This window comes from Miniopterus natalensis, chromosome 12, assembly GCF_054644295.1.
Source record: "Miniopterus natalensis isolate mMinNat1 chromosome 12, mMinNat1.hap1, whole genome shotgun sequence".
In the NCBI taxonomy this organism is placed as follows: Eukaryota; Metazoa; Chordata; class Mammalia; order Chiroptera; family Miniopteridae; genus Miniopterus; species Miniopterus natalensis.
The window spans coordinates 52431688-52454593 of NC_142092.1; the positions used below are offsets into that span (position 1 = coordinate 52431688).

General features: G+C 41.7%; 1 protein-coding gene across 2 annotated transcripts; it reads left to right on the forward strand.

Moving 5' to 3' along the window:
• Positions 1–1810: 1810 nt before the first annotated feature.
• Positions 1811–22006, forward strand: RNF20 (ring finger protein 20). 2 transcript variants are annotated; one of them, XM_016224996.2, is made up of 20 exons: positions 1811–2000; positions 2925–3079; positions 6887–7054; positions 7207–7354; positions 7477–7659; positions 10225–10343; positions 10729–10875; positions 11045–11122; positions 11316–11435; positions 12731–12910; positions 13820–13955; positions 14277–14398; positions 14512–14891; positions 16314–16431; positions 17013–17162; positions 18779–18991; positions 19711–19836; positions 20004–20144; positions 21061–21162; positions 21431–22006. In XM_016224996.2, exons 2-20 carry the CDS (start codon positions 2951–2953, stop codon positions 21605–21607), a joined length of 2937 nt encoding a protein of 978 aa, XP_016080482.1. In that variant the 5' UTR covers positions 1811–2000; positions 2925–2950; the 3' UTR covers positions 21608–22006. The 2 variants fall into 2 exon arrangements, with proteins under 2 accessions (XP_016080482.1, XP_016080486.1); XM_016225000.2 differs by lacking the exons at positions 1811–2000; positions 2925–3079 and adding an exon at positions 5787–5874.
• Positions 22007–22906: the final 900 nt, after the last annotated feature.

Genomic DNA, 22906 nt, shown 5'->3' on the forward strand with positions numbered 1-22906 from the left:
CAAGGCATACAGAATGGAGGGAGCTAAATGGATACATGAATAAAACCCTGGTTGTGCTCTGTTAAGAGGTGAGAGAGGGGAAATGGATGCCAGGTAGGCAACCAACAACGTCACTTAGTATCAGTGATTGATTTATCACCATACAGCATACATACAGGGGATGATACTCAAATGAAACGAAACTAGTGTGAGGAAATTGATAATGGGGTTACGGCAAACTAGAATAAAAGTGGAAGCATGATTCAGCTCCAGGCAACGTAGCCATGCAAGAATATAAGCCCGGTGTTGCTAAAAGTCGATAATGTGGACTTTTATGTAAAATATCCTATTTTAAATGTTGGTGGCTAAGTCATTTTTGTTTTTAACCACAAGAGGCAGCTAATACTGTTCAAAATAAACAAAGCCTATCTGCTGACCAAACAGAGCCTGTGAAACTCTTGTTTACAAATTTGGGGCTAGAAGGACCATTGCTCGCCGTTCAGTGGCTCCGTGGATGCAAATCTCACCAAGAGGAGAGCAGCTAGAGGAGGGAGACCAGACGACTCATGCCTATCTCCTACTACGCGTTTCAGCTCTTGCTTTGCCTAACAAAGTGTGAGGCCCATTTGGAGGCGCTTCTTTCCCCGCCAGGCAAAGCATTTTAGTACCAGAACAACGAACCCTTGTTTTCTTATTACCTTCTTACCTATCCCCAGGTAACACTCAGCAGGCACCCGGACCAACGCCTTCACACTGTTAGAAATCCAGCCTGGAGTAGGTTTGATCTGTTTTTAAAAAACGCCTGAATTCCACTGGTTGTGTTTTTTTTTATATATAGCAATTAGTCTTCCATCCTTGGGCCGCTCTCTGATGACGCTATTGGGCACTGGGTAGTTTTACATAGTCCTGCGAGGCACACAGCTTTTTGTTGATAAGTTGGACTGATTACCTTCCTATCATTAAAACATTTAGTTGAACTGCATGGGAAATAGCACTTTGCTATCGACTAAAAAAAAAAAAAAAAAAAAAAAAAAAATCAATGCTTAATTAGCTTAAAATACACTAGCGTTGAGATCGGAAAATATTGTTTCCTATCATTTCCCTGATTATTTTCTTGTGTCAGAGAAACACAAAAGCAGCAATTGTCCATCCTGTTTGCGCCTTAGAATCTAGGGGGAAGGACGGGGGCGTGGGGTTGGGGGGACGCTTTTAAAAACGTGTCTAGGCCCAGGGCCTGCCCTCGACGCCCCACATTTCCCCAAGTACTTCTCATGCGTGGGCGGGGTGTATACATAGCCCCCTGTAAGCCCCGAAGCCCGTCAATCGCCTGGGTTTTCTCCAGCCCCTCGCTTCAGCACCGGGGTACCCGGGACATTTTCCGCGAGGCTCTGAGGCTGTTTCTCGCCCGCGCGGAGATGGACAGGCCACCAACCAGTCGGCAACTAGAACGAGTCTCGGTGGCCCAGTCACGGGCAACAGAACAAGGCACTTTAAGCATAAAAACCAGGTCGCAGTAAAAGGCCAACAAGCCAAACAGAAAGTCAGGGGCGCTCTCCGCAGCGTCAGCGAGAAGGGGGTACACCCCGAGCTCCCAGCGGGGCCCCGCCTCTAGGCGTTGCTAGAGAGAAGGCGCTTACTTCCGGGCGCTCGGGGCCCGCCCTCGCTCGCGTCACTTCCGCCCGCTGGTCGCAGCGACCACCTCTTTCCCCCTTTTCCTGTCCCTGGCCCCGCCTCCCGGAAGTTCCGCTGGGCGTGCGCCTGCGCGTCAGGGGCGAGGGGTGGGAGGCGGCGCGGACGTTGGTGAGCGAGTGCTCCAGATTCGCTCCCGGCGACGCGAGCGGGAAGCCCGGTGCGGTCTCGGCCGGCGGTGCGACGCGGCCGTGCAGGCCCTCGGGAGCCTCCACCCTCTCCGGCTCCGGGGCCTCCTTCCCCCGGCCCACGTTTGTCTGTGCGGGAGCCGGGGATCCTTGGCCGCTCGATTGAGGCCCTTGTCCGGCCCCGCTCGCTCGCTCGCTCGCCAGGTGAGGGCCGACTGGGGCTGCTGCCGCGCAGCCCTGCTCCCGGAGCTGGGATTGGGGTAGTGTTTGGTGCCGGCGAAGGCAGGGCAGCTTCCTAGAGCAGCAGAGCGCTTTGGCGTCCACCCGCTGCCTCTGAGCTCGGGAACCCTGGGAGACGGGGAGGGCAGGCGGAGTGTTTGTTCGCCTCCCTTGTACATACGAGGAAAATGAAGCTCAAGGAGCACTCACTCTTTCACGGCAGCACGGCCCCCTAAAAGGTAGAACTGGAACTCGCACCCAGGGTAGGGGCTTCTTTAGCGTTGTAGGAAACCGTGGGGATAACGTTTGGAAATGGGAAAGAAACTGCACATATAGAAAGGAGAGAGGTACCATTTCTGAGTGCATACTTGATGTCAGGCATTGTGCTAAGTGTTTTCTGTATTAACTCATTCATTATAAGGGGCATAGGAAGCATATACTACTGTTGTTATTCCTGGTTTAGGAAATACAGGCTCAGAGATGATAAATGACTTGTACAGGATTAATGACTTAGTAGACATCTTTCCAGATCTCTTTTCAGCTCTGTGGCTCTTCCCACTAAGTAGAAATAACTTCAGTCAAGTTATTAAACTATTTTTCTGATTTTGGCATTTCAGTAAGTGAGATTTCTGACATTTTTCTTGGTCTCATCTTTATTTACCCATTATCTTATTTCTTACCAACGTCCTATTTAGAAATTTGTAGTTGTGTAAATTCAGCCCTGACTCTTCCTCCACAGTTTACTTCTATCTTTCCAAGAGGTATTTGGGGATCGTGTTGCTTGGTGTGGAATTAATGGATCCAGGTTAAAAGGTTGGCCAGAAGAATGGTTAGTTTTTACACTCTAGCTGGTCTCTTTATTGTTGCTCCCCTTGTATATCTTACTTAAATTTCTTTTTTTCCCTCTAGGAAAACAGCCATCATCTTGTGCCAAGATGTCAGGAATTGGAAATAAAAGGGTGGCTGGAGAGCCTGGTACATCCATGCCCCCAGAGAAGAAGACTGCTGTTGAAGATTCAGGGACCACAGTGGAAACAATTAAGCTTGGGGGTGTCTCTTCAACGGTATGTGGAAGCAATGCTTTTCTTCTGTCAGTGACAGCCTGAAAGTAAGAATTTATGGAAGCCTTCTGGAGTAAGGGGAACTGTTTTGAAAAGAAGAGGGAAATGAAACAGCCAGAAGTAGGTGAAATAATGTAGTGGTCTGAAGAAGAGATAACTGCATTTGATCTTTATTTTCAAAGATGTGCTTATATTCCTTGGAGAATCTAGTGCCTAATACACATTGATTATTGGTATTTAGCAGTGGGAAACTGGACATTCATTTTTCATTCACTGAAAAATTAGGTGCCAGGTACTAAGAGGTAATAGCAAAGTCGTGGAAAGAGTGAAGAGAGTTGGAAGCCCGACTGCCTGGAGTTGATTCTCAGCTCCATCACGTCTAGCTGCATGGCCTTGTGTTAGCCTCCCTGTGCCTCTTGTTTACTTTTCTGCAAAATGTACTTATAAGTATGTATGTCATTTGGTTGTTGAAGGGATAAAATGAAAGTCCTTGTTAAGGGTTAAAATATTACCTTTAACGTGGTAAGTACTCAATATATTTAAGCTATTAATGGTATTATTGGGCTAGATATTATGAATGTAACAGTAAATAAAATAGATATTGTCTTTGCTCTTATGAAGTTGACATTTTCATTAGACTGTTATATACCAAAAGCTAATAGTAATGTTGTTATCTATCAGACATCAGAAGTTCTCTATAATAGGTTTTGATTTAGATCAAAAGTTGAGTCTGTGTTTTGGAACTCATCCATGGGGATATGGTATTACAGTGCCTTACATTTGATAGCTTACAAAAACACATCTGTTATTTAATTGAATTGAGGCTGAGGATCAGAGAGAATGATAGGAACATTCAGAGTAAATTGATGAAGTGTCATTTCTGAGTCTGTCGAGTTCAGCTACTCCATACTGCTCCCAGAAGGTGATTTTGTCTTAGCACCATCTCCCATCATGCATTCCAAGGACTTTTATTCATTCAATAAATATGAATATTTGTTAAGCATCTCTGATTTGCCAGGCACTGTGCTTTACACTGAGCATAGCTCCTGGACTACAGTTTGTAGGGTGGCACCGACAAGGGAATAGGCTGTTAGAATAGAGGGGGATATGTGGCATTCATAGGGATAACCACATGCTCTAAGGGAAGCACAGAGCACACATTTCAGTTTGAACTTTATCCAGAAGACAGTGAGGACCTTTTGGAAGGTCTTAAGCAGGGGAGTAACACGCACTGACTTACGCTGGGAGAACAGACTGTAGAGGAGCCAGGGTTATAAGCAGGAGTTCAGTTAGTAAAATTGTTCCCTCATTCCTTCTCCCTCTTCCCCCTCTCACTTCACTTCTTTAAGGGTGGGGAGCTGGGGCATGTATTCACTAATTCCTGTCCCAATGAGTTGACCGTTGCCCTTGAAGGCACTAACTCCTCTGTACTCAAAGTTGCCAGCTGAGATCACGGAACAAAAAACTTAAGACTCGAAGTGGGAACACTGACAGTGTGGACGGAGCTGTCCACCAGGGCTGTGCTGAAATCTGGCCGGCTGACAGGAGATGGCATGGGCACTCAAGTGTCTGCTGCTGGAGGCTCTTACAGTAATCTTGATGAGGGATCATATGATGGTGGCTTGGGCCACTGTGGAGGTGGTGCTGACAAGATATGCTGATGAACTGGATGAAACAAACGAGAAGAGGGCAGCAAGATGACCCTGGGATTTTGGAAGTATGGTGCTTCCATTTACTAAGCTAGGGAAGAGTATGAGAGAAGCAGAGTTTTGGGGGCTGTGGAGGATGAATCATGATTTTAATTTTGGACATGTAAATCTGAGAGATTTATTGGACCTCTGAGGGGATAGGTAGTTGGATATAGTAATATGCAGTGTGGGTAGAGCTTTGGGCTAAAACTGTACATTTGGGAAGTATCATTTTGTAGATATTTAAATCCATGAGACTAGAGACTCTCCTCTAAGGAATGAGCATAGATAAAGAAGAGCTCTGAGAACAGAGCCTTGAGCATTGCAACATTTTGATGTCAAGGAGATGAGAAGAGACTAACCAAAGAGAAAAAGAGGGACCACTGAAGTAGGAGGTGAACCAGAGAGAGTGTGGTCCCAGAAACCAAGTGAAGAAAGTGTTTCAAGAAGGACTTGATCAGGTGCTGCTGATGGGTTGAGTAAAGTGAGGACTGGTAGATTTAGCAATAGAAAGTTCACTGGAAACTTGACCGGAACTATGTTCACAGAGTGGTGATGATAGAAGCATGATTGTAGTGAGCTTAAGAGAATATAAGGGGAGAGGAATCAGGGAAAAGACGGTGAAGACAATGTTTTGGAGGAGCATTGACGTAAAATAGAACAAAGAAAATGGGGCAGTAGCCAGAGGCAAATGTAAGGTTGAGGGAAGGTTGTTTTGTTTGTTTGTTTGTTTGTTTTTAAGTAGATCTAGCATGTTTATCTGTTGATTGAAATGATTAGGTAAAGGAAATAAAATTGGTGATATAGTAGAAAGAGGAGACAGTTACTGGTGTGATTTCCTTAAATAGGTGAGAGAGAATGTATTATAATGCACAGGTGGGGGGATTAGCCTTAATTAGAGCCGAGACAGTTTGTCTGGAGACAGCAACAGGAAGGAGGAAGGGGATAGACAGAGATAGGTCAGTAGTTGTAGTTATGGGAGATAGATGTGGAGGTTTTCTTCTGATTGCTTCTATTTATTTATTTTTTTTCCAGTGAAATCAGAAGCAAGACTCATCTGAGAGTGAGGATGGGGGAGGAAGTTTTGGAGGTTTGAAGAGACAGGAGAAGGTATGATGTAGTTGTCTTGAAGAGAGAATGAACTATAGAGGTGGAGTAGGGTTGCTGGGCAGCACTGAGGGTCTTAAGTATGTGATCATGAGTGTAAAGTGAGAGCAATCAGCATGGTGCTTTCTTTCTTCTAGTCACATTCAGCTGCATGGATGTAGGCCTGTGGAGAGTTGGATGTTACCAGGATTGGGGTTTTTGCCAGGCAAGTATGATGAAGAAGAAGGTTATAAAAGGGCCTGACTATAATGACTGATGACAGAATTTAAGTTTGATAAAGAAGGAGTCAGTGTGAGGAGTGAAGGACGTCAAAAAGTATAGCACCAATGGATTGTGGATCCTGGAGTTGTTGAAGAATTGTTGGGGTCAGGAAACTAGAGAGAGTGGGCTGGGAAATAGGTTGTAATTGTGGAGAATGGAGTGCTTGAATTGAACTTATAGAGAATATACAGGTACAGCTAAGACGAAGACTAACTGGGACTTTGGTGAGTGAGGGAGGTAGAGGACAAATCACTGGAAGAGAGGAGTCCAGTGACTCAGTCCAGTATGTATGGGAAAGATCATCACAGGAGTAGTATTGCAGAGAGTGATGATAAATCTTCGCTAAGTTGCTAAATCTTCAGGAAATGTAGGAAAGTGACCTGGGCATTTGTGGATGTGTGCAACAAGGCAGGGTGACAGGTCTTCCAAGTAGAATGAGGAGCATGCGCAGAGGTATACATAGACTGTTAATACAAAGAATACGCAGGGTGTCTAGACCAAAAGCTAGATTTTGAAGGGCCTTGAATTTCCTAATACTAATAATATGCTATTTTATTCATCATGCAATAGAGATCTCTCCTCCCATCATAGACCCTTTATTTCTTCTCCTACTTCTTATCTAATTATTTGTTGTAAATTTTTAAAAAATGAATAGCTTGATTTTCAGAAATAACTAATTAATAAGGCCTTGTTGAATTCAACAGCCAATTTGTCTAATTTCATTGTGGAGACTAATACTGGTTTCCTCGGGCAGGAGGATTCAGACATTCGAACACTGCAAACCAAAAATCGCAAGCTGGCGGAAATGCTGGATCAGCGGCAGACCATTGAAGATGAACTCCGTGAGCACATTGAAAAACTGGAACGAAGACAGGCCACCGATGATGCCTCCCTGTTGATTGTCAACCGGTACTGGAGTCAGGTAGCTGGCTGTCCATTTGCTCAGATTTTTATTTGAGTGTTTTTGTTCTCCTGAGCACTCTCTTCATTTTCAAAGTTGATTCTTTTTGTTTTTTCATAACTACCATATTTGTGTCCTCTTCTTTGTTCATAACTATACCTAATCTTCTCCAGTTTGATGAAAACATCCGTATCATCCTTAAACGTTATGATCTGGAGCAGGGCTTGGGGGACCTACTCACAGAAAGAAAAGCCCTCGTTGTGCCCGAACCAGAACCGGACTCTGACAGCAATCAGGAACGGAAAGATGACCGAGACAGAGGCAAGTACCTGTGGGGGCTTTACCACTGGCTTTGAGGCTCTCCATTTGAGGAGAAAAAAAAGGATTTTGATATTTCCAATTGAATAATTTGGGGGCTTCTTTTTTCGTCCCATGTCCTTCAGGGGAAGGACAAGAGCCAGCCTTCTCTTTCCTTGCTACTTTGGCCAGCAGTTCCAGCGAAGAGATAGAATCTCAGCTGCAGGAGCGTGTGGAGTCCTCCCGCCGAGCTGTGTCCCAGATCGTGACTGTGTATGATAAATTGCAAGAAAAAGTGGAGCTCTTATCCCGGAAGCTAAACAGTGGAGGTGAGGCAAGAACCAGGAGATGGGGAGCAGAGGGGGAGGAATAAGAACTCACCTTATTTAAGAAATAGCTCTGTTTCTGGATATTTGTGTAGTATTGGCCATTAATTTATTAGTGATAAGTATTTTAAATATTGGTAATTATATTTTTAAAGATTTCCTTTGTTGATTAGATACTGATTTTTTGACTTCAGAGTTAGTTCTAGTATGTTCTTGCTTTTTTGTTGTTTTTTCTGTTATCTCTAATATCTTCAAAAGGAGTTGGCTTGGATTTTAGAGTTGTTAGATGATCTCTGTGTTTAAAAAGATAAAATATAGCCCAGTTGGGCGTGGCTCAGCAGTTGAGCATCAACCTAGGATCCAGGAGATCAGATCACGGTTCGATTCCTGGTCAGGGCACATGCCTGGGTTGCGGGCTTGATCCCCAGTTGGAGGCATGCAGGAGGCAGCTGATCAATGACGACTCTCATCATTGATGTTTCTATTTCTTTCTCTCCTTCTCCCTTCCTCTCTCTGAAATCAGTAAAGATATATTTTTTTAAAAAAGATTAAGTATATGGGTAGAAAAGTACCTAGAACAAAAGTATTATTTGAAATAATTATGTTACTATTCAGTGTTAATGCAGAAATTTACATTTGTATAGTAGTGTAAAGTGTTACACGTAGCTAGGTTGCATCTTCTTATTAAATGCCGTCATTTCACGTTTTTAATAATAAACATGGTCTAGTTTTAATATCTTAATTTCTCTGATTATCATTAAGATGTTTAACTTTCATTTCTGAAAGAAATATGTTAAATGTAAAGGAGATTGAACCATCGAGTTGGCAAATCAGAATTTTATTACTCTGTAATTTTGACTTGAGGATACTTGGGCTAAATTATCAATAGAATTAAAAGAAGAGGCATATAAAAGATTTGTGAAAAATTGGTGGTCAAGAATTTCTTTTGCTTTTCCATTAGTATGTATTTCTGTATTTTATTATTTGGATAACAGATGGTGGTTTTAGAATGTACAAGTCAGGAAAACATAAAAGTGGACTATAAAAGTCCTCCCATCTCCCTCCTCAAAGATAACCATTGTAAACAATGTGGTTCGAGTCCTCCTAGGCTTTTGTATTCATATATAACATCTACTTGTGTGTTCCCAGCTAAATTCTGTCTCTTGGTGCAGTGCCTTGGCTCACTCCTCTGTTTCTCCAGCATCTAGCACTGTGTCTGGTGTCTAGTAGGTCCTTAGTTAATGGTGAATGATGGCTGTAAATCCTCCTTGTCACCTAATGTCATCCAAGCTGTGTGTTACTTTTTTTCCCTTTGGCTGTACTCAGTTAGATGGTATTGTTTAATCCTAGTAACAGGCCACATGGATATGCATTGGGGTATATACCATGTACATATTGTGCACAGATAATATGCCATATGCAAAGGTTATATTAGTGTTAAATTTGATTTTATAAATGAGTATCAAGTAAAATAGTCGCTATATTTAAAAAGGAACTAAAATGAGTAGTATATTAAACAGTACTTAAAAATTATTCTTTTAATGGCATGCATTTTAAGGTAGGGTTTAAGTTAAAAAAACATTAATTACAAGGTACCAATTGCTAAGCTACTATTTGTAACATAAGGGCAATTGCCGTTGATAAGCTGAACTTTTAGATAATGGTATATAAAGTATGAATTGTAGCATCACTGTAACGTTTTGGAAGTTTGCTTTTCCCCCATGTTTATTTGGTCCTTGATTCAAAAGAATTGCCTTTATCAGCTTGTTTATTCACTAAATATTTATTGAGTTCTTATTGTATTCTGTTTTTCTCAACACCTTACGATTTTAAGAGGACTAAAATTGAGTCCGTAGTTCTTAACTTGGGTTATGAATCGCTTTGAGAGTTTTCAAGCATTACTCTTGGCCCCTATGGAGATTCCTATTTAATAGGTATGAGAAGGGGCCTAGGGAAGTATCTAATTTTAAAAGTTCCACAAGTGATTCTGAAGGGCAGTCCTGGTGGAAGACCACAAAAATCATTACATGACCAACCTGTTCCATATTGTGTTTTTCTTATTTCTATTTTTATTCTTTGTTCTTTATGACTTTATAGGTGCTCATTTGAATAAGGAAATTTCTGCTCTCTGGTCCCCTTCTTGCTCCCAACACAGAGATGCTTCATGTTGGTGTTAGTGGATAATAGGAATTGGTGATTGCCTTATAAAATAGAATTTTATTGCTATTAAGTCTGACAGATTGGAGATACCTTTGTCTTCTAAAATTCAGTTTTTTGGGGAATTGTGCCTTATCTGAATAAAGTTATAGAAACTCCCCATTTCTTTTCTCAAGGCTTTTTGACTATAGAAAGGGATAGGAGTTAGGTGACCTTGGCTATCCTGATCATTTCTTTAAGCAGGTCATCAAACCTGTGCGTAATTAATCTGTCTTGTGAAGATAATAAAAACCAGCCTAATTCTTGAAGTTTTCTGGAAAATAAAGTGAGATTTCATGTTAATGCTTTGGTGGGATATGCAGTTCTAAAATGTGACACTGTAGATGCTAAATTAAAGCTCTTTCTCCTCAGATAATCTGATAGTGGAGGAAGCAGTGCAGGAACTGAATTCCTTCCTCGCACAGGAGAATATGAGGCTACAGGAATTGACAGACCTCCTTCAGGAGAAGCATCGCACCATGTCTCAGGAGGTACTTGTCCAGAAAGGAGAGTTGGTAGTTTCTAGTTTCCTGTGGCAGACATTGACTCAATTCTAAGTGCTTCAAAGGTCATGTTATCTTTTTGTCTCTTAAAAAATACACATTTTTCTGATGGGTTTTGTTCTGTCTAGAGAAATGGTACTTCTAAGAGGCAGAAAAATTACTGAATCTTAAGGACTCTTTCCACTTATGAGAGTTCTTACAGATGTCTATGGTTTTCATGATAGTAACTGACTCAGAACTGTTAAGAGAACCTGTAATTTCACTTTTATCCTCATGCATTGGGAAGAAGATATTGATGTAAGACTTTTTTTTCTACCTTTATCTTTATTTTTTTTCTGCTGTATTTACCTGCATGCTCGCCTTTGGGATGTAGTTCTCCAAGTTGCAGAGTAAAGTGGAGACAGCTGAGTCACGAGTGTCTGTCCTGGAGTCCATGATTGATGACCTGCAGTGGGATATTGACAAAATTCGAAAGAGGGAACAGCGACTCAACCGACACCTAGCAGAAGTCCTGGAACGGGTAAGTGCTGTCTTAGTCATAGTTTGGAGACTAGAATCATTTTAAGGAGTCTACTCAGAAAGGATGGATGTGGGTAGTAGTTTTGGGGCACAAATGGACTCCTTTAAAGGTACTTTGGTTACCAGACTGAAATCTTGGGGTCTCTCACTAATATTTGTCTTCTCTGCAGGTGAACTCGAAAGGTTACAAGGTATATGGAGCGGGGAGCAGTCTCTATGGTGGCACAATCACTATCAATGCCCGGAAGGTAAAATCCAACTCAGGACATGTTTTTTCACCTGGTGTCAGAATTGTGCTAGGGACGTAGGATTGTGTTCACAGGTTGTCAAGTGGAGTTTTGCTAGAAGAGTGGGTCAGTGAAGATGGAAACTTAGGAATGGGAATGATTTAAAAATTCTTGTTCTTTATTCTCATTTTACTCTCTTCCTGCTTCTCTCTAGTTTGAGGAAATGAATGCAGAGCTTGAGGAGAACAAAGAGTTGGCTCAGAACCGTCACTGTGAACTGGAGAAACTTCGGCAAGACTTTGACGAGGTCACTACACAAAATGAAAAGCTGAAGGTAGGAGACACATCTCTGATGGGGAGTAAAATGAAACGTTTTTGCTGACCAACTCACGTACATACTTGTGAACCCTCAGAATTTATGAGGGAAAATCGGTGTATCTGTTTCTTTCCTTATGTATTTACTTACACACTTGTACCCTGCCTCATTCGGAAAAAGATTGAAAGCAACCTACAAAGTACACAGACTGAATCAAGGCACTGTAACTTAGGAATTGTTGAGAACAGCGAGGAGCAGGATAAATGAGGGTGAGGATCCAACATGGATTTTAAACATGGGGCTTGGACACAAGATATATATACCAGGAGCATGTGCACACTGTAGGAGGGTAGGCCACTCACGTGTCAGTAGTTGCCAAATGTGGGCCACAGAATTTGGCTCTGGAGTGTCTAGCTGCCAAAACAGAGAAAGAAACCTGATCAGTGATCCTGTTGGTTTTCAAACCTGCCCATTGGAATTTTCTCTCCCCAGGTTCTCGGGGGGAAGAAAGTGGATTCTGAAAGTCTTCCATTCCTCTTTCAGTCACAGCCACCTCTCTTTTGTAATTTGATTTATTTCTAGGTAAATATATGAAGAAAGATGTTTGAACTGAAGAAACACAAGAACAACCTAAGTTAAATCAGTTGAAGTGTTGGGGTAATTAAAGCAGGCAGTTGCTTAGGAGAAGCATAACTATTTTTGATAAAAATGTCAAAAATATTTTTCTCTGTGACTTTTAATAAAGAGAACAAGTTAGTGACTGGAGACCTCAACTATGTTCTTTTTTTTTTTTTTTTAAATATATCTTTATTGATTTCAGAGAGAGGAAAGGAGAGACAGAGAGAGAGATAGAAACATCAATGATGAGAGAGCCATTGATTGAGCCCACAACCCGGGCATGTGCCCTGACTGGGAATCGAACCTCTATCGCCTGGATCCTAGGTCAATGCTCAACCGCTGAGCCATGCCTGGCCTGGCATCAACTATGTTCTTAAAATAAGCATCCTGACAAATTTCATGGTGCTTATCTCTGTCCCTAGATCTGTTAGATTTCATACAGCTTTTCTAGTGTCCTTGGGTCTAGGTTGACACATAAAGTAAAACTCTTATCAATTAAAACAGTTCTTGGGTAGAAGAATGCAGGTACCAGGTACCACTTCTCGGGGGTCTAATTGACTTTGGGGTAGGTTTACATTACGTAGAGGAGTGGGTAAACTACTTTATAATCTTCATAAAGCTTGTCTCAATTCGTGCCTTGCATCTAGGGCACAGACACTAGATTCTTCTTTTCACTGGTTTCTTTGGGCCCCCAGGTGGAGTTGCGGAGCGCAGTGGAGGAAGTAGTTAAGGAGACCCCGGAATACCGCTGCATGCAGTCACAGTTCTCTGTCCTCTACAACGAGAGCCTGCAGTTGAAAGCGCACTTGGATGAGGCTCGGACCCTGCTCCATGGCACCAGGGGGACCCACCAGCGCCAGGTAGAGCTCATCGAGGTAAGAGCTAGCTTTGTCTTCTGTATATAAGCTTTTCTGCCTCATAAGTTTTTAATTTTATTCTCTTATGTGCAGTTAATCTCTTAATCATTCAGCAAATACTTGTAGAGTTGCTGTAGGTCTTTACTCTGCTACATGGTGGGCATCCTGCCATCGAGAATCGTACAGTCTAGTGGGAAGAATCGCATCCATTAGAATGCAGATGGTACAGTAGAGGCATATCCCACAGATGCAGTGATAAAGGGGACAGAGCATCTGATTTGACTAAGGAAACTTCTAGATTCCACTTGTCAAAGTGCAGTATGACTCTTAAGGATAAATGCAAGTTTACTAGCAGATAGAAACAGGGGAAGGGCATTCAGCAGTGAGAACAGTAGATGTAAAACTAGGTTAGTGTGGCTGGAGCCTTATGTGCATGGGGCGACTAGTGGGTAGAAGCCGCATCACTGCTTACAAGCCACTGAAGCTTATATACCTGTGTGCACACTTTTCTTTAAAGGCAGGAACTTTTCTCTGTGTGTTCACTTCTGTATCTTCTGTAGTCCTTAAAGTAATGTTTATAGTAGTTGGTCTTTTACTGTATTTCCGTCAAATGAACTGAATTTAATATATCTTACGTATTTTTACATTTTGTTTTATTGTTTAGTTCTCCAACTAAATTGTAACATTCTCAGAGTTAGGGGCCATTTCTGTTATTTCTTTAGTATCCTGCTGATTCTTAAATCAGTGTTTTGTAGCTGTCTGGTGCTTATTAAGTACTGATTGAATGGGAACTTTTCAGAGTAATCTCTCTTGGTGTTTTCTTTTTTCTGTTAGCCGTAAAGATTGAATTTAGGGAACATGATTGAATATGCTGATATTTCTGCATTTTGATAAGGATTTTTGATTGGTTCTTTTTTCTGTGTGTAGCGAGATGAGGTTAGTCTTCATAAGAAGCTGAGGACCGAAGTGATCCAGCTAGAAGATACCCTGGCCCAGGTCCGCAAGGAATATGAAATGCTGAGGATAGAATTTGAGCAGACCCTTGCTGCCAATGAGCAAGCAGGTAGAACTATTCTCCTCCCTGCAGTTTGGCTGCTTCATATGCTTTCCTTGAAAGATACAACATGGTCCCCAGGATTTTTTAGTACTAACTGGAGCTCGGAAGTCCTAAAAAACCTAAAAATCAAATCTTGTAATTCATTTTGGTTCACAGCCCCAGTGTTTGTTTTTAACTCAGATTGGCCAGTTTTGTTTTCATCTTCTGAAGACGCTTTCTTTTGGCAATTCTCCCTATTTATTAGAGGTCCCCGATGTGTTCTGTCCTTTCTCCCTGTGCCTTTGCCCTGACACAGTTCTTTATAACATCGCTGTTGCTGTATTTAAGGCCCCATAAACCGAGAGATGCGGCACCTCATCAGTAGCCTCCAGAATCACAATCACCAGCTGAAAGGGGAGGTCCTGAGGTACAAGCGGAAACTGAGAGAAGCCCAGTCTGACCTGAACAAGGTAACCGGGAGTAGAACAAGTGTTCCTTGCTGTTCTCTGTAAAGCCGTTTCCGCTGAGGAGAGCAGTGCGTTGCCATCTGCAGTGAGCCACTTGCCTTTCTTTGTGGCCCTAGACGCGCCTGCGCAGCGGCAGCGCCCTCCTGCAGTCTCAGTCTAGCACCGAGGACGCCAAGGACGAGCCCGCGGAGGTGAAGCACGATCCCGAGGACCCGTCTGCCCAGTCTGCCCAGTCCTCCGCCTCGAAGGCGTCGCAGGAGGAAGTCAGCGAAGCGAAGTCCAAGCGGGATGAGGAAGAGCGAGAGCGAGAGCGGAGGGAGAAGGAGAGGGAGCGCGAGCGGGAGCGCGAGCGCGAGAAGGAGAGGGAGCGGGAGAAGCAGAAGCTGAAGGAGTCCGAAAAAGAGAGAGATTCCGCGAAGGAGAAGGAGAAAGGGAAACATGATGACGGGAGGAAGAAGGAAGCAGACATTATCAAACAGTTGAAGATTGAACTCAAGTAAGCAATGTTAGAGCAACTTTCTGACTCAAAGCTAAGGTTAGGACATCGAGCATGAAATGTTCAGTTGATGGCTTGGCTTTGCTCACAATTGTATATTTTGAGTGTAACTAAATGCACAGTTAATGTGGTCTCACTTCTTGATCGAGTGTATATACAGCCACAGTGACCTCAGTGACCTGCTTGGCTATTGTGTAGTCCAGTTCAGTGGTCAGATCTAAGTAAACCCCGTGGCATGAATCCAGAGTACGAGAAAGGGGTGTCATGATTGAAGTAACGAGGATTATTGCAGTTAACCACTGGCAGATTGCTGGCATTAATTGTAATTTAAATTATATGCAGTAGAGTATATATCACTCTTTGACCAATATTGATCTGTTTGCCTGGCAGTTAACTAGTTTGTGTACATATCAGGTACATTTCAAGAGATTTTTTAGGTTATTCCTACAGGCATTAAAACAGTAGGAGACGGAAAGGTGAATGAAACACTGTCATAACCTTACACATTGCCCCTGTTCTTCCTGCTTAGCTAATAACTGCTCTGGTAGAACGGGTTACTTCTTGCTCCCCGTTGGTTATGGTTGAGCCTTTATTGATGTTTGGATTTGAGGGACTGCTGTGCTCAAAACATTTGAACTTCTTTGGTACCTACAAGTATAGTTAAGAAGTTTGATAATTTAGTAAGAGATGAAATTTTTGTCTTAGACTAGGAATAGCAGTATATTTTATTTTATTATTTTTTAAAATATGTTTTTATTGATTTCAGAGAGAGGAAGGGAGAGGGAGAGAGAGATAGAAACATTACTGATGAAAGAGAATCATTGATTGGTTGCCTCCTGCATGCCCCCTACGGGGGGTCGAGCCCGAAACCCAGGCATATGCACTGACCAGAAACTAACTGTGACTACCTGATTTTTTTATAGGTTGACACTCAGCCACTGAGCCACGCTGGCTGGGCAGGAAATAGCAGTATATTTTAAACTTCTAATTTTCTCCCCTTTTTTTCCTCCCTTCCTCTTGATCTCTTTAAGACAATTTTTTTTTTTTCAAGTGTGTTATCAGAATCATCTGGGTGATTTATTTAAAATACAATCCTGGACCCCTGCCCAGACCTATTGATAATCAGTTTCTAAGAGTGATGGCCTAGAAATGTGCCTGTTTAATAAGGGCCACAGGTGTCTACTTGATAACTTTATGTTAGAGAACTTGGTCTGAAGCGAGAAATGAATCCTTTATACAGCTTACTTTTCTGTCCTTATATATCCAGAAGTCTCTTGATGTGAGAATTTGTCGTTTAGATGTGTAATATAAAGTGTAAAATAGAAGTGTTGTAAAATATTTTGCTCAATTCTAAATTCCCTTGCTCTGATGCCCTTTGTTTTCTCATTACACATTTTCCCTTCCTCTACCACCTCATCTTAGGAAGGCACAGGAGAGCCAAAAGGAGATGAAACTATTACTAGATATGTACCGCTCTGCCCCAAAGGAACAGAGAGACAAAGTTCAGCTAATGGCAGCTGAGAAGAAGTCTAAGGCAGAGGTAATCTGGTCTGCCATTACCTGTCATTCAGATTAAAACCTTCATTTGTGGGAGTTTCCTTCACACTTCTGAAGGCTGTAGTTTCTTTATCTTTAAAGCTAGTGTTTAAAACTTAGCAACATTTTCTTCCCTTTCAAAGACCATCTAAAATAGAGATTTCCAGATTCTCCACTAGGTGGTGGGTGAGGTATATCAAATTCCTGGGAATAGGAGGAGTCCTTTAAAACTTTTTATCACCGTATAAGTCATTGTTATGATGATTCTCTTTTCTGATTACTTTTGGGAAGAATGTCTCATTCTCTTAAAATTTGGGGACGTAGGAAAAAAAGGGTGAGAACTGTTATTCTAAAGAAACATACCTGTGCACTCCTCACAAATTAGCTTAGAAAGGCGGGGTGTGGGATGGAGCAGTGTTGGAGCGGGGCTGGGGCTGGTGCGCTAGCATGTCGCCTGCCTCCTTTCATCATTCTGCAGAGGTGCTTTTGATGTTGCGGGCCCTCCCTCTGTGAACAGTGTTAATTGATTTTTGAAGTCTTATCATCGCTTTTCTTTGCTTTTGTGTGATCCCTTTCCTCTTATAGCTGGAAGATCTAAGACAAAGACTCAGGGACCTGGAAGAGAAAGAGAAAAAAGAGAACAAGAAGATGGCCGATGAGGACGCCTTGAGGAAGATCCGGGCGGTGGAGGAACAGATCGAGTACCTGCAGAAGAAGCTGGCCATGGCCAAGCAGGTGGGCACGTGTGCTTTAGCTTCTGAAGCCACTCTCACCCGACAAGCACGTGACTGGCAGGGAGACTGGCTCTTTCATGCCAGTCTTTTTAAAAATTACTTTTTCCTCCCGTATGTATGTATGTTTGTTTGTTTTATACTGAAGTCTTTCATCCTTCAGTTACTTTGTTTTGTGTGTTTGTGAGACATGAAGTTTGCTTTCACTTTCAGATGGATAGCATGTTGTTCGGACATTGGTTATTGAGGGATCTGTCCTTTCTCTGCAGGTCTGGAATCGGGGTATAATGAATATAAAATTAAAAAGAAAAATATAAAATTTTATATACATTGTGATTATAAATATATGAAACTAAGAAAAACCTGTGCCCCAAACAGGTTATAAATAAATACCCAGTATGTTAACTGATTATCTATGGGTCATAGAACTATAGAGACTTTCCCCCTTCTGATAATGAGCATGTATTTTTTATTTTTAAGTCCCAGTGTATTAACATTCAGTTAAAAAGATCCCAAAAGTGGTTGGAAAAAGCATACATGTTTACCATGAGGGACACCTTCACTGTTTCTAAGAAATAGCAAAATGACAATGAAATTAAATAGTTTAAATGGTGACTTGATCATTAAGTACCTACTTTATTAGACCCTGTATACATTCTTTTTATAAAGTGGGATTTTTGACTCTTCTTAAATCTGTTGATTGCCACTTTCATTCTTCTTTTTTTTAAAACAGTTACTAGGAAATTGTACTACTATAGGTTCTAGTACAAGTAGAAAGACCCTGTGTTCTTATGTAGGACAACTCATTATCTTAAAAATGTTAATTCTCTTTAGAAATTTGGAATGGAGAATATCTTTCTAGCTATTAAGAAACGTCTAAAAACATGAAAGAAAAGACTGATAATTTTGACTTATGAAGGAAAAAACCTACAAAACTTCTACATGGCAAAAACCACTGTTAGCAAAGCCAAAAGATAAATGACAGACAGGAAAAAATTTTTCTCACTCTTATCACAAAAGGGTTTATGTTTCTAATATATAAAAACTCCCCAAAAAATGATAGGGAAGAAAACCACCTACCCAATAGGAGAATAGGCAAAAGATGTGACTAGTTCACAGGAAAAATATACAGATGGCTCTTACACATACGAAAGGATGCTCATTTGTAATAACACAAATGTAAGGGAATGATTTTAGATACTGTTCTTCACCACAAGAGGTTATGCAATGCTGTTGGAAAGTTTGTAGATTAAATTCAGTATTATAATTATAGGAAAGTATGAGAAAATTTGAGGTTTTATGTATGAAGTTCTCTTAACCAACTGCTCCTTGCTCGGTTTGCTAGATTCTGGTATATATTACATTTTTGTCTCTTAACTGACTGAGGACAGATGAACTCATGGCATCAGACCAGCTATCAGTCCCTGTGGCCACAGATAATAGGGCTCCTTCTGTATTCCTAGGGCTGACATAGTGACAAAACTAAGCTCCTTGAAACTGAGTGTCTCTTTGTCACTAGGTTAATTTATTTCTTAATGAACAGTGGGAAAGTTAGTTTCCTGTGCTCATTATTTTGCAATTGGAAGATTCCATTAAATGAAGGTTCATTCCTCGTTTCAGGAGGAGGAAGCCCTCCTCTCCGAGATGGATGTCACAGGCCAGGCCTTCGAGGACATGCAAGAGCAAAACATCCGCTTGATGCAGCAGCTGCGGGAGAAGGATGATGCAAATTTCAAGCTCATGTCTGAACGCATCAAGTCCAATCAGATCCATAAGTTACTTAAGGAGGAGAAGGAGGAGCTGGCTGACCAGGTTTTGACCCTGAAGACTCAGGTAATTAAGATTGTGTAGAGCTTTCCAGAATTCTGTTGAAGTAGGGTAATTCCTACAGGAAAATGTGCATTAAAGAATGACAATTGTGGCATTTTTTTTTGTAATAGGAAAAACTGAAAACTAAAGATACATTAAGTTACTGGTAAATAAATTATACATCCCTACAAAGGACTACAGTGTGGCTGTTAAAACAAATATGGACCTGCTATGATGGAAAAATCTCTAAAATATATCATTAAGTGATTTGTTTTATTACCCCTTTCGTATTAAAAGTGCATGTTTTTGTGTGCATGTGCTGTGTATTTAAAAATTCCAGGAAGGTTGTGTGAGAAACCCTAGAGTGTTTACCTGATTATCTCTGGATGTTGGAATCAGAGTTTGTGGGTGTGTGACTTTACTTTTTACCCCTTCATATTGTTTGATTCTATTTTGTGAATTTCAAGAAAAGACTACCTTCGAATCTCTAGTCATTCTGAAAGGGACACACCTGGACTTTTGTTTGAGCTATGATTTACATGTTCTAGTAAGAACTGCTAGGCTTTGAGAATTAGTATTGCCAGAAAAGATACCTAAATTGCATGTGCTTTGCAGGGCTTATGGGTAAAATCAGTTCTAGTTTGAGATTTATAACATTCTCTTTTGAGGGCCTGTGGATTAACGGAGCCTATTTTTTTTCTTTTCTTCCTGTTTGTGTTAAAATCTGATTTTCTTCTTCAAAGGTTGATGCCCAGTTGCAGGTAGTAAGGAAATTAGAAGAGAAGGAGCATCTGTTACAAAGCAACATTGGCACCGGGGAGAAGGAGCTGGGTCTTAGGACCCAAGCCTTAGAGATGAATAAACGCAAGGTATGATTGATTACTCTGTAATCTAAAGTGACAGTCTCAGAGGAACAAATATGTATGCCACTGATGAAATTACAGGCTCACCTTACTCCTTGGACTTGGGTTAGCATTTTCTCTCACTGGAAATAGTAAGAGGTGATGAGATTATGTTATTCGTCCATCCCACACAGGCAATGGAGGCAGCCCAGCTTGCAGATGACCTCAAAGCACAATTGGAGCTGGCTCAGAAGAAGCTGCATGATTTTCAGGATGAGATCGTGGAGAACAGTGTCACCAAAGAAAAGGACATGTTTAATTTCAAACGAGCCCAGGTAAGAGTGTTGTTTTTTTCTTTACCTTTTACTTGTTAGGTGTTTCCTGAGCTCCTTCATCTTATGAAAGAGTCATTGGTCTAAAGTATGTCATTTCTTGTTTGACTGAAGTTCCTCAAGTGAAGTGACAGAGTCTGTTTTCTTCACTGCTGGATCCCCAAAGCCTGTCATGGTGCCTAGCACCTAGTGGGCATAAAATAAATACTTACTAGATGAATGAGTTAGTAAGTAAGTAGCGACATACCTACATTAGAGGACTTTAAAGTTCTACTAGCCCTGGCTGGGTGGCTTGGATGCTTGGAGCGTTGTCCTGTGCACCAAAAGGTTTCAGGTTTGATTCCTGGTTGGGGCTGGTAAGGGTAGTAAACTTTTTGTAAACTAGGATTACAGATGTTTCTCTTTCACATTGATGTTTCTCTCTCTCTCTCCCCCTTTCTCTGTCTAAAAATCACTAATAATGTATCCTCCAGTGAGGATTAAGAAAAAAAAGTAAAGTTCTACAATTTTTCCATTTTTGGCATTTTAACTGTTTCTCATGCTTTTCTGCCCTTATCCGCAAATCTGTTAATTATTTAATCCAGTCTACTTTCAGCTTAAAACTAATTGCCTTAAAATAAAGTGCCCCATCAAGTTTTTCGTCCTTTTAAAATTCAGTCCCTCTAAATTCTTAGACTGTATTTCCACAGTACTGAACTGACAGTGGTTAGATGCAACTCTCATTGGCGCTATGATCACAGTTGCCTATTCTGAAACAAAAATATCTTGCCATTTGCAATTCTCTACATGCCTAAAAGACAGCTGGACATGAAAGGACTTCCTTCCCACATCAGGATGTTCAAGTTGGAGCGATTGTTTTTCTCACAAATGGCAGGTCTGGGGAGTGCGTCTAATGGGTCTGCTGTCTGTCCTACTGCAGGAGGACATCTCCAGACTTCGAAGGAAGCTGGAGACCACGAAGAAACCAGACAATGGACCCAAATGTGATGAGATTCTGATGGAGGAGATCAAGGATTACAAGGTTAGAGAAACTGCCTCAGTGTTTGCTTTGTGGTTTTTGATTTTGTTTTTTTGGGGGTCAGTCAAGGCCTGCAGTGGCCTGTTAACAGATTGGGAGAATAAATACTGAACTTATTTATCTGAAGGTAACCAGAGAATGGTTTATTTGGGGTGGGGAGATGGTACTTTTGTCTTAGCGCTTGATGGATTTTCTTGTTTGCTTATGCATGAGAGCCATTTGGGTCATAAACCTTTATGGTTGCTCAGACTCTGACTTCTTTCTTTTTTAGGCACGCCTGACCTGTCCATGTTGCAACATGCGTAAAAAGGACGCTGTCCTTACCAAGTGTTTCCACGTTTTCTGCTTTGAGTGTGTGAAGACACGCTACGACACCCGCCAGCGCAAATGTCCCAAGTGCAACGCTGCTTTTGGTGCCAATGATTTCCATCGCATCTACATCGGCTGATCTGAGCTAGGAGAAGAGGAGGGGCTGGCTCGACAGGCACTTACTCATTAACCATCAAGCCTCTACCTCTTCTCCCCTGGACTCTCACCTCCCGGGCACTTTGTCATCACCTGTCCCCCACAGACTGCATCGAGGTTCTCCCTAGCAGCTAGATGTCACCAGGAAAAGGACGTTCATGCACTGGTCCTTGGGTCATAAAATGAATTAGAAACAACTCTCATTTGTCTCCCTGCTGGCCTTGGGTATTTCCTGCTTTTAGACTTTTCAACATCTTCTTCAGACTCACTGTGCATACAGTCTTGGCTTGTCCACTCCTGAAGAAGTGGAGTTGGTATTTTTGGCACGGAGAAGTAAACAGGGAACAGAGGAGACACGTCATTTGGGGAGGGAGTGCGTGTGTGATCTTTGAGAAATAAGCTATCTATGGGCACAAACATTTCTTGACTTGGGTAATAAAGTTGCGTAATTTGGATTACATTATGTTATACCCGTGTTACTCTTTCCTAGATGGTTTGAAGCCTGATGAAATTATGTCCAGGATGACACAGTCTTTTTTTTATTCACTAGTGAAGAAACTTGTGAAGGAGAGCTGGCTTCCTTGTTCGAGTTAAGTTTTGAATGTTCAACCCATTAAAGTCTTTACATTTCTTGAGGCCTACTAATTTCAGGTACTGTAGCCCCTTTTATCTTAAAATGAAATCAAGATTGGAGAGGATGGGGGGAAAGGGCTGAGATGGTAAGGAGCTCTGGAACTCGGTACAGGGAGGCCTTAGTGAACTATGAATTTCTCTCAGCCTCTCCACGGAGGTTGATGTGATCCCTGTGTTCCAGAGGATCCTCTGTAACCTTCCTGTAGGACTTTATACTCCACAAGCTTCAAATAAAGCAGCATTCAGTTTGCTTTTGTGTTTGTGTTTCTTTGAAACTTTGTATTTGCCACTATTAGTTGGTTTACACCTGCTGTTATAGAATTGAATTCTCTTGGACAGAAATAATCAACTAGATTAAGGGGCTAACTGTGATCAGGTTATTTATTGCTTTGATTAATTGAAGCACTTTTCTCCCATTGTTTTATGGAGGTTCTTCTGGGGAGAGACTACGCCTAAAAGGGGATGGCTTATTTGGCTTTTCTTGGTTCTCACAGTTCACTGTGGGGTTAAGAGATTGTGGTTTGTTTCCCAGGGAGTATAAAGCTGCCTGGCACTTTTAAGCTGCAAATTCTTGAATTTTACATTTTATTGTAACCAGGCAACCAAAAGTCATAAATCTCTGGCATGGGGTTGTATAAAATGGATCCCT